A 10,488-nucleotide genomic window follows, 5' to 3' on the forward strand; every position below is an offset into this window, starting at 1 on the left:
CCCCAGCAGCGAGCCCCCGCCGCCTCTGCCATGTAGGCTGCCTGGGCAACCCTCCTGGATTGAGGAGGGGTTGCGTTATTTTCTTCTTTATTTTTTTTAGTGGGTTTTTTTTTAGCTTTGTATGGTTTTATTTCCCTTTTTTCTTGGGTTTTGTTTTTTTTTTTAATTACGGGTTTGGAAGATGAAATGCTTCTCGCGCTATCTGCCTTACATCTTCAGACCGCCGAGCGCCATCCTCTCCTCCAGCTGCCACGCGGAAGGTACGCGCCGCGGGCGGGGGGGCCCCTCGGAGCCGGAGCCCGCTTCTCCGGGCGGGGAGCGGGGGAAGCGGCTACTGCGAGGCTGTTGTTTGTCACGGGAGGAGGCCGAGAAGGCAGAAAAAAAGGCTCGGGGGGCGTCTGAAGGCTTAGCAGAAAATGACTTTGTTTATTCCTGTCAGTGCTCCTTGATTTACTGATAGCTTTGCACTAATTGTGCCAATGAGCAAGCAGCAGGACCGGCTTAAGGAAGACTTTCTAGTTATGGTGCTGCACGTTTTTCAGGTTTATGTAGTTTGTAAATGTGGCCTTTAAGTCATCTGTATATTCCCAAGAAAATGAAAAAATCCTATCTAGCACTGCCTGCGTTTGGTTACCTGTGCCCTTTCCCTCATTCAGTAAAGCCTGTTTTCAGGTCTCGGCAAAACAGCTCTGCAGCTATTTGGGATAAACGAAATGTTCTCAGCAGTGTTTGAACTTTGTATTTTCTGGGTAGGAATGCAAAGTATCGGGTCTGCGTTCACTGACACTTCAGTGGGACTTCTCCCATAGGGAGTGCTTGTTCATGCTGATTTATAACCCCGTGTGATACGACTGCATGCGCGTTTGCTGTGTGTGAACTATCGGACAGTTTTGTGCATCGTGCAGTCATCCAGACAGCTCCGAGGGATCAAAATTTCACACCACTGCTACCCCCCTATGTGGAACCACAGCGATTTTGCTCATGAGCCCTAACCAGAGTTAGTTAATGAGGAAGAACACCCTTCCTGTCACCCAGCCTTCTACAGACTCATTCATCCAATTTGAGTCTGTGCGCATAGACTGAATTACCAACCTTATCTGCGAGCAATGGGAAAATCCAGACAACCACTGTAGGGATGTATGCTTATGGCTGTTTTTGAGACGATTGGCTTCAGTCTCTGCCCACTGTGTGTATCTAGCGAAAAAGAAACACTGTGGGGAGCACCTTGCCATGGCTCCCGATGCCTTCACCAAGAATGTCCTAAGGCTGAAGATACAGAGTGGAAGGGTTAAGCAGGAAGGACTGGGCAGTGGATGATGACACTCCAGGCTAAATTATTACATCTACTTAGGTTGCCGTATTTTAGTCCAAGCAGACAGTATGGACTTTTTTTAAATTTATTTATTTTCTCTGAAGTTCTAAGCAGATAAAATTATCCCAATAGATAACTCAGACTAACTCTGGAGTTCTTTCTTTGAAAATTTCTGTGAAGATTTCTTTTGTTTTCATGTTGACTTTGTCCAAAGGCACAGCCCCGTAAGATACTCTGAATAAGTAACTTTTGGGTTGTTCTACTGGAATAAATAATTGAATGAAGAAGCAGACCTCGCTGTTTTAAGGGAGGTCATAGAGACTACTGAGAGACAAAAAAATGAGTTAAAGAAAGAATGCCACACTGGTGTGCTATCTATTCTTCTCCATTGCAAACAATATACAAAGAATGAAACTTGTACAGCACTGTTTCTCAGACCAATTATCAGATGCATATAACTAACTTGGGGTGAAACTGAGGTCTGGAGGGTTTAAATGACTGTGTTACAGGCTAAATCACTAGCAGAACTGAGAAGAGAACCCAGGTAAGAGCCTGAATCCTGCCTCAGTCCTCTCGGAGTAGCTAAAAAGGCCAATGTAGCATACAAGAACCCTCAATATATGATGTGCAGCAGGAGTAGGATCTAGTGCTCGTACCTCCATGTTTTGAAGTGATGAAGTTGCAATTTGGTATCTCTGGTTCACTTTTGGTGGAGTGCAGACTCACAAATGGACAGAACTATTCACAGGGTGAAGCTGCGATGCCTCAAGGACCAGATTCAGTCAGATGCTGCCCTGGTCAGTCTTTCAGCCAGGCTTTACTCTGCAGACAGACAGAAGGCACAGGATGGCTGAGCCTGTAAAAGAGAAAAGGCTCCTCTCCTCCCCCAGCCTGGCAGAGGTGTCCCTCTTAATCAGAGGAGAAACTTCTTCGTGCCCCTGCACCACCCTCTGTACTCATCCCTTCCTGGCGAAGGTGTTCCGCCAAAGATGCTTCTGATCCTGGCTCCGTCCAGACCGAGACCTGAAATCCCTATGTATTCTCTATTACCTCACTGTAAGAATTCTCTTCTCCGTTCATCCCAAATTCCCAGAGTTGTAAATGAGAGATCTAGGTCAGCAAAGAGCCTGGAACAGAGCATAAAGACTGTGCACCAAGCTGTAATAAACCTGAAATTCAAGTACGCTTGTTTATCCTCTTCTGGCACTGCCTATGAAATGGTTTTAGAAAGTTGCAGCTGAGCTTTCATTTATTTCCTCACAGACCGGTTTGCTGTTCAGCTCTGCTTTGCTGTGAAGTCACAGTCCTTGACTGGCAGTGCTCACAGAAATGATCCAGCGTCGTTATCGTTGCTGTGGAGGTGCGGGATTATGGTAATGAACGGGCAGGAGAGGGTGCATCTGGAGGAAGCTGGTGCAAGTGAAGTGCCTTAGGTGGTGGATGTGGTGTGGCTGAGCAGGCGACATGCTGGCTTCTCTTGTGTGACCTGTTGTTGCCATCCCACTCCTGATGCTCGTTGTCGTCCAGAAACGCCAGTCCTCCTCGTACCAAGGCGTGTGGCTTAGGACGCAGTATATAGTACACGTGCAGTATAGTACAGCACGTGTGTTTTGAGTTCTTTTGAAAATATTGACCACTTGGGCCTTAATAGCACAGCTCAGTGATGCACTCAGACGTGGGGTTAGTGTCGCACGTTTGAATTCAGTCCCACTCAGCAGCACGTAGGAGCACACGCTTGTGTCCCATTGACCTTAAAGGGATGCCTGTAGCTTGGCTGAATAATAGCAGTTTGACAGAGTTTGAGCCCACAATACTCTCTTTTGGACCCTGATTGCTACTTCTGAACTGTATTTGAATGAGGAATATTGCTGTAGAAAAGCATTTCTTGATCTATTACTTAAGATGCAAAACATGTATTTGGCTCTGCCTTGTTCTTGCAGTGGTGTGTGCACTGAAAATTGATCCAAATACATCTTCAGATGTAGAATGTGCACTGTGGGCTTTCTATCATTTATTATTTGCTGAAAAGGGGTTAAATGACAGAGGGACTGGTGCCTTAACAGAAGTATGTATGTGTTAGTATCAGGTTTGCTGAGAGCTGTGGATAGGCTGCAGCAACTGGCAGACTTGGGATGTACATTTACAAAATAAAACACTTCAGAATGAATACATACATACTGATCAAAATAACTGCCTGTTTTTTTAAATACAATTTTTTTAAATTTCTGCAACATGTTCAAATCAAGGATATCAAAGGTCATTTAAATCCTTAGCTAAGTAACCTTCAGAAAAAAAGCCTTTGAATTAAGAAAACAATATCCTTTCCTGCAGACGAGGAAGCAAGCACAAAGATGGGAAGTGAGTTCTCTGAGGTCATACAATTGCCAAACTTTGAGTCATGCGTATGTTTTTCTTCCAGAATTCAAACAGAAATGTATTTTTGTGCACTTTTCTGAGCAGGGTTTGAAATGTTGGCTGTTCTGCAGAAGTATTAATTCTTTTGGATACTTTAACTGATGTTTAGACATGTAATAGTTGTTTCCTATCCTTAAAAATCTGTTATTGTGCTTAGGAGATCTTTAACTGCATGATTAATTTGACAGGCCAACAACTTGAATATATTTTCAGTAACTTCCAAGTTTTTCCAAATTTGGTTGACATTGAGTTAGGCTGAAGGTCTTGAATCACTTTGTATTTCGCGCTGATAAGTGTAGCCATTCGTCACTGAAGTGTGGGATCTCTGTGCAATAGGATGTTAGTTTGGTGCAGATACAAAACAGCAAACAATACAAATGCGTCTGCTTTCAGTTCACTCACTAGCATTGCAATTGATAGGGATTATTTTAATATTAATCTTTATTTAATATTAAATACTTTATCCAATATCTGAATTTACTGCTAAGGTCTAGATACAATTTTTTAATTGTAACAGAAAAATAATGATGTACATTTGATACTGCAATGCCAAAAATGTGGACAATACAATGAAAAGACATTTAGGAGGTATATGTCAAAGAAGCACTGCTACTTCCAAGCTAGATTCAAAGCAAATATACACTATAGGTTTTGTATTATTTTGTTAACTCTAATCACCATAGCAATGTAATAAGAAACTTTAGCACTTCTTTTATACTTCCCATGTACTTTTGTGAAGGACCAAAAGAAAGTGTCCACTGAGCGTAAGTCACGTTAGGCCAAAGGTTTGGAGTTCAGTCTTTGCTGTGAGTAGGCTCAAGCGGTACTGATAAAAGCAATAAACTCGCTGTTTGTTCTGCACCAACGAGTCTCGATATCTCTTGCTTTGAAGAGTCCACCAGCAGCTTGGTATTACTCTGCAGCTCATTCCTGCACATTCTTTATTTGTGCAAATAATTCAGAATGACTAGATCAGTAGCTTGTAGAAAGTTATGGTGGTAGTGCATTACGAGCTGTAGTAGGCCAAGCACAAGGTTTGTAATCATTGGTGTGGAATTCTGATGCCGGTGGGTTTTCTTTCTCATGGGGGAAAAAACAGCTTCACACTGTACTGTGGACAGATTTCTGTTTGCTTGGGAAATAGAAAACGCAGAAATAAAAGAAGACTTCCTACGTCCAACGTACCCGAAACTGAGACAATGCACAACAAGTACAGCAGGTTTGTGTGTGCGATGCAAATGGGGAGGAGCTGCTGCTGGTAACGAAGGGCTTTGAAACCCTGCCATGCTTCGTCCTAGCTGCTGTCAGATGCAGATGTGAAAGGAGCAATACTGCTCAAGTGTGACTCATGTTGGAGAACAACAAATGGTGGGGGGGAGCACAGGAAGGTCTTGAATCGCAGCTGCAGAAATGAAAAACAATGGGCTGGCTGTACAATTACCACAGGCCATGATCTGGGTCTGAGTCTTGTTAGTTAACATCTCAACTGTCTTTATTATGTTATCGTGGTGGCTGCACTCGTTGCCCTCCTGGCTGTGCATCTGGCGCTTCTACTGGGAACCGTGGCTTTCCTGGGAGATGGTGGTGCTGATATTTCACCTATTCTGATCTGTGCTCAGTGGGACTGCTGGCACAGCAGTCTGGGATTTCACATATTCCTCCAAAATCAAAGTATTCGGTCAAGGCTGGAAGAAAATGTGGGTAGATTTCTTAGTGGCATTTTGGAAGGAATCAAAAACATAGCATTGAAAAGTCCCTTGGGAGTCATCTCATGGGGTTAACTGTACGTATTGGTAGTATTGACATAGTACAGGGATTCTTATAAAAGACCTTCATCCATGCCAGATTTGGTCTGGAATCTTACTCCCATCCGGCTGATCTCTAGGCTCTTCTAATTTAGCAATAAATGAATTAATAAATTAACGTGAGATTTTTGAATGGGAGGAGATATACAGGAGAAAACCATCATGCCGTATTGCTTCTCCCAAGATTGAAGTGATTTTAAGTGATAATTATTACAGTTAGCATGGACACATACAGTCAGAGAAGCAATGAGTGGCTGCAGGGCTGGTAAGAGCTAGGGAGGTCTCTTATATCACCTTTCTGTTTGCAGCAGGCTCTAATAAAGCAGATACTTAACAGGTTCTTGTCAAATACGTCTCAGTCCTCAAAGGGTGCCAGATTGCTGTCTTTGCTGATAATCAGTTCTAGTGCTGAGCTGTCTTCATGGTTTGTGTTCATTTATCTCTAACAAAACTATCTGCAAGTTAAAATGATTCTCGGACTCTACTACGTAGCCTATGGGAGAATTGCTCAGCATTGGCTTTATCATGATGTTGTATCTAGTCTCGTTCAGTTAAATTCCCTGTCTGAGCCTGTCCTTAAAAATGAAGCTTTCTGAACCTCTTGTTACTCTTGTTGAGCCCTTTTATTTTCCTTTATAGGAAAATAAAGTGGGATAGCCAGGAAGGGAACTGGTACTGTAACTAAGAAAATCATCCATCCTTAGTAGAGAATGCGTTTTGTATATTTACTGTATGGCAGCCTGCTGATCTGCTGGTGTCTGTATGACCTTTGGGCCAATGGTGCTGTTAACTTAAATTCAGTTTGTGCTCTTTAGTGCATCTGTGTCTTCCACTGCGATGAGTTTTCTACGCACAGTAGAGAAATTCTGGCTGAAGTCGTGAGTTTTTGTATTGCTGAAGATAGTCGGTCATGGCTGTCAGGTAACACCCTAGACCGTGAACAATGAGGGTTTGTTAAGGGTTAAGCTGTCAGCCTTCCTCACCTCCACCCTCCTGAAAACTTCATTTGAAAGCCAAGCTGTTGTTGTTTTCCCTACTTTCTTTTCCTCTGGGGAGACTCTTCAATCCTCAGTACGCCTTTTAGTGTTAACATGTAGGGTAAGATTAATTAAAAAGCATGCCCAGGGCAAGGAATTCTCGCTGATGTGGCTGGGTTGGCTCCGTGGGTACGTACATCTGCTGCAGTTGCAGGCAGTCGGTGGAGCCGGTCCAGGTTTCGCGGTGGGAGCAGAGCTGAGCCCGGTGGTGCCCACACAGGCTGGGCTCCCGGGGTCACACTCGGGGCTCCCAAAAGGGCTGGGCAGGTGGGAGCTGTGCAGCCTTCGTGCTGAGCCAGTGTGCTGGGACCCTCCTGCATCGCCAGCAGAGCCGCTGGCAGGGAGGCAGGCTGTCTGCCTTCGAAGGGCCTCCATGGGTGCTCTACGTGTTGTGCTGTCAGCGCTGCTAACCAGCGGCAGCTGCCCTGGTAACCCTGCTCATGCCTTCCCTGCTTTAGCCTGCTGGCCTGGCCTGGCCTGGGCCGACAGCTGTTTGTCCTTCTGAACAGCTACCCTGGGGAGCTGTGCTGAACGCAGAGCAGCCGTATTGCTGAGCAGAGGAAAAGAAAGGAAAAGCCAGTTTAATAAATAGATTTTAAAAAATCAATGGGGTAAATATTACGTATTTGAAAATGAATGTTTCTTTCAAGGCCTCTGAAGAATGGCTGGCACCCGTGCCTGCGGGGGCTCTGCCTGAGCTGCAGCTGCAGCAGAGGCACAGGGCAGTGACTGTCTGCAGCGAGGGTGGGCACCAGCCTGCCGTGCAGCCCCGCTCCACCCTGCCACCGGGTACAGAAAGCTCTTGTCCCCGATCCCCGTCATACCCTGAGAGAGGGCAGAGCCTGCCGGAGTTACCCTGAGGGGACGCCAGGACGACCCATGGCTGTCAGCCCAGTCCCAGTGTGGTGCCTGCTGCTGCTGCTGTGCCAGAGGTGAATCTGCGGGAGCTCGGTCAGCAGCAGCGAGCTCTCCTCCCACCAGCAGTTTAGGTCTGTCCTGCAGGGAGTTTAAACAGACAGTGTATCTACATTTGATCTTCAGATATTATGTGTACTTCCAAATTACAGACTGCGCATGCAGAGAGCAAGGAAGGGCACAGACTAATTCTGATCTCTGCTGCTTGATAAGTTGCAGCAACTCCTCTGTCTTCTGTTAAGTAGCTCCTGTGTCTTCCTGACCCTGGGGCATCTCAGAATTGGCTTCATCGCCTCTGTGGGTAGTGGAAGTCATGCAAAAAGCACAACTGCCCGTTACGAGCCTGTTGCTGCATACGTTAGCACTGTGATGCTGCTCGAGCCTGCCGGACTTGCCTGGAGGACGTGGCAAGTCCTCGCGTGTCCTTGTAAACCTCCTTGTACTCAGGTGTGTGTGGGCTCTGCTCCTCATTCCAGTTTGTACAAACATATGCAAATACATTTCACAAAGGTGGATCCCGTGCTCTCTATTCGGTATCAGTATTTTGACAAAGGCTAAGCTAGAAAAGGTCATACAGCGTCAGCTTTGCTATGTGAGGCCTGGAGCTAACTTGGTTCATTTAATATGATTACTCTAAGGAAGTTAATCTATTGCTTTAGGAATACCTTTACCTTTAGTTTATTGATACCAAGTGTTCAGACTGTCCAGTGCCTGATTTATAAATATCTGAATGGTAAGGTAAGCAACAAGCACCACTCAGGTAATGGGTGTTGTTAGTGAAACCGACGTTTAGCTCAAAATTAAATACTGTTTTAGTGAAAAAATACACTAAATAATAAAACCTATCTTTAAGCAGACTGATTTATTTCCTGAATAGCTTGATACTCACAAGATTCGGGGTCCTTGAAAGACCGAAATGTGACTTTCCTTTAAAATAAAGGATTTTGAAGTTACAGTAATTCCCAGAGTACTTGTATGAATAGTTTCCTGGCTCAGAAAGGCTACCAAAGAGCGGAGCAATTCCTGTGTTTAAGTAGCCCTGAGGTAACTATCTTTTTGTTTTCTCTGAAGCCTTTTACAGTTTTCTGTTTTTCTGCATTTCTCAGTTTGTGCCCAGGCTTTGCACTAGCAGTTTTGGAGGTTCCAGCGGAGGTGACATGAAGGACGGGATGTTTAATCACTTATGTTTGAGGAGATCTTAAAGCTTAGCTCAAAGGTGCCCTTAAGCTACAGGGCTAGCTTTTTAGGGGTCTTTAACATGCTCAGCCAGAGACACCTTAAAACTAAGCTCTTTACCTTAGGGGCACTTCTAGGCTAAGCTTTTAGCCTTTGGAATATTTTTGAGTGATGGATGTAAAAAATAAAAATAATTATTTCCTCATATGCTCCAGACAGCAGATTCCTCTATGGGTGACCACAGAAAGTATGTTCAGGTTTTACCTCTTATTGTATTTAGATCAGGCCAATTAACAAAGTGAAGGAAAGTCTGCTTGGGAACTGTTTAAAATGTCTCTTAAAGCTCCTGATCCCAGATGTTAAACTGTCAGTGGAATGGAGCAGCCGCAGGCATCAGCTGGCTGGTGGCTAACTCGCTCCTCTGGCTGCACTTGGTCTCTGCATGACGCTTTGCAGAGCAAACCCTGGTCAGGATGCTGGAGAGCTCTCAGGACAGCAGGACCCCACAGCCAAAATCCTTGGCCTGGAGTGAACCTAAAATAGCCCGTTCTCTGTTATTCTTTTTTGAAGACTTTAACTTTGTTATTATAATGACCCTTACCTTCAGCCTGTCAGTTTTGTCCCCACTGTGTTGACCACAAGTGGGTTTATTTTTCTGGTGAGTCATTCCTATGGCTTCAACCCAAGTTAATCAGGCACCAGCAGTTGGGAGCTTCACTGAAGTCCTGAATTACCCTGGAGTAAAACCCACATAAATTAAATTTGAAGCAGCGTTAAAACTACAGAATGGTATGTGCATTAGAGGTACAGTAAGATTGTGTAAGTATGCAAATATGGTTTGGTGTAACTAATAGTCTATAATTACATGAAGAGAGGCCATTAGTTTAAGGCTGATGGAGGAGAACACCGAGTTAAGGTTGAGCTTTCTACAATAATTGCATTTCCTGATTTAGCTGTTCTTTAATTTCTCAGTCTGAATGCCATATCGACCCTTGCTTTTTAGTGAAGAACATCAGACTTGCTCTAATCTCAGTTCTTACATTTATCAGAACTTGCACCATGTGCAGGAATCCAACCGCCTGGTCTGTTCTTTCCATAACAGTAAATGAGGTTAGTTTTGTGCAGCCATGAAGAAATGGATTGTTGCTAGGGGGAAAAGAGGCAAATTCCCTATCTGAAATACTAGGCATAATGTCAAAATGAAGCATGGTATGTGAAAACTCTTTCTCCTGCCAGTGAGCTTAAGGCCTTGTTTCTGCTACATCCATTTCTCTTCATTCATTCCTGTTTTACTTGGAGGAGGTAAATCACACAGCACTGCCCAGCTCCTCCAGCGGTGCCAGGCGTGAGGTGGGAGATGTGCTCCAGCTGGAGAGAAGGGAGAGTCGCAGGCACATCTCTGGACTTCTTTAATACGAGAAATTATAAACTTTGTCCTGACTGGGTATGATGGGGGAGCTCTGATAGCAGGCGTGCTGCTCACGAAATGGCAAGATGCCCAGCTCTACAGCTGCCAGACTCAGTAACTGGTATTTAGGCATATCGGTGGTGCAGATGCGTCGGTTTTCTCCTTTAGGGACGATTGGTGCACCTGCATTTTTATTGTGGTAACTCAGGAGCTGGAAATATCTTTCCTTGGCTGCACTGATTGCATTTCCTTTGCATTTTTTCTTACTCTGTCCATTTCAAGGCCTTTTAGGAAAAAAAAACCTTTTTATTATTCATATATATACTTACAGGGTTTATTTTGCTCTCTACTAGCTTCAAGAATTTATAAAAGAGGAAGAAGGCTGTTTCAGCTGTCACAGATAGAGCTTTCTTCTTGCAA

General features: G+C 44.4%; 1 protein-coding gene across 1 annotated transcript in view; it reads left to right on the forward strand.

Annotated features, from left to right (window-relative positions):
• The first annotated feature begins 170 nt into the window (after nt 1–170).
• The window catches only part of PPP2R2B (protein phosphatase 2, regulatory subunit B, beta), a 109,637-nt gene continuing 99,319 nt past the window's right edge, over nt 171–10,488 (forward strand). The window contains exon 1 of the mRNA XM_009331375.1: nt 171–260. Coding sequence (XP_009329650.1) covers nt 182–260 — 79 coding nt within the window. The 5' untranslated portion in view covers nt 171–181. The remainder of the gene's footprint in view (nt 261–10,488) is intronic.

This window comes from Pygoscelis adeliae, unplaced genomic scaffold, assembly GCF_000699105.1.
Source record: "Pygoscelis adeliae isolate BGI_AS28 unplaced genomic scaffold, ASM69910v1 Scaffold108, whole genome shotgun sequence".
Lineage (NCBI taxonomy): Eukaryota > Metazoa > Chordata > Aves > Sphenisciformes > Spheniscidae > Pygoscelis > Pygoscelis adeliae.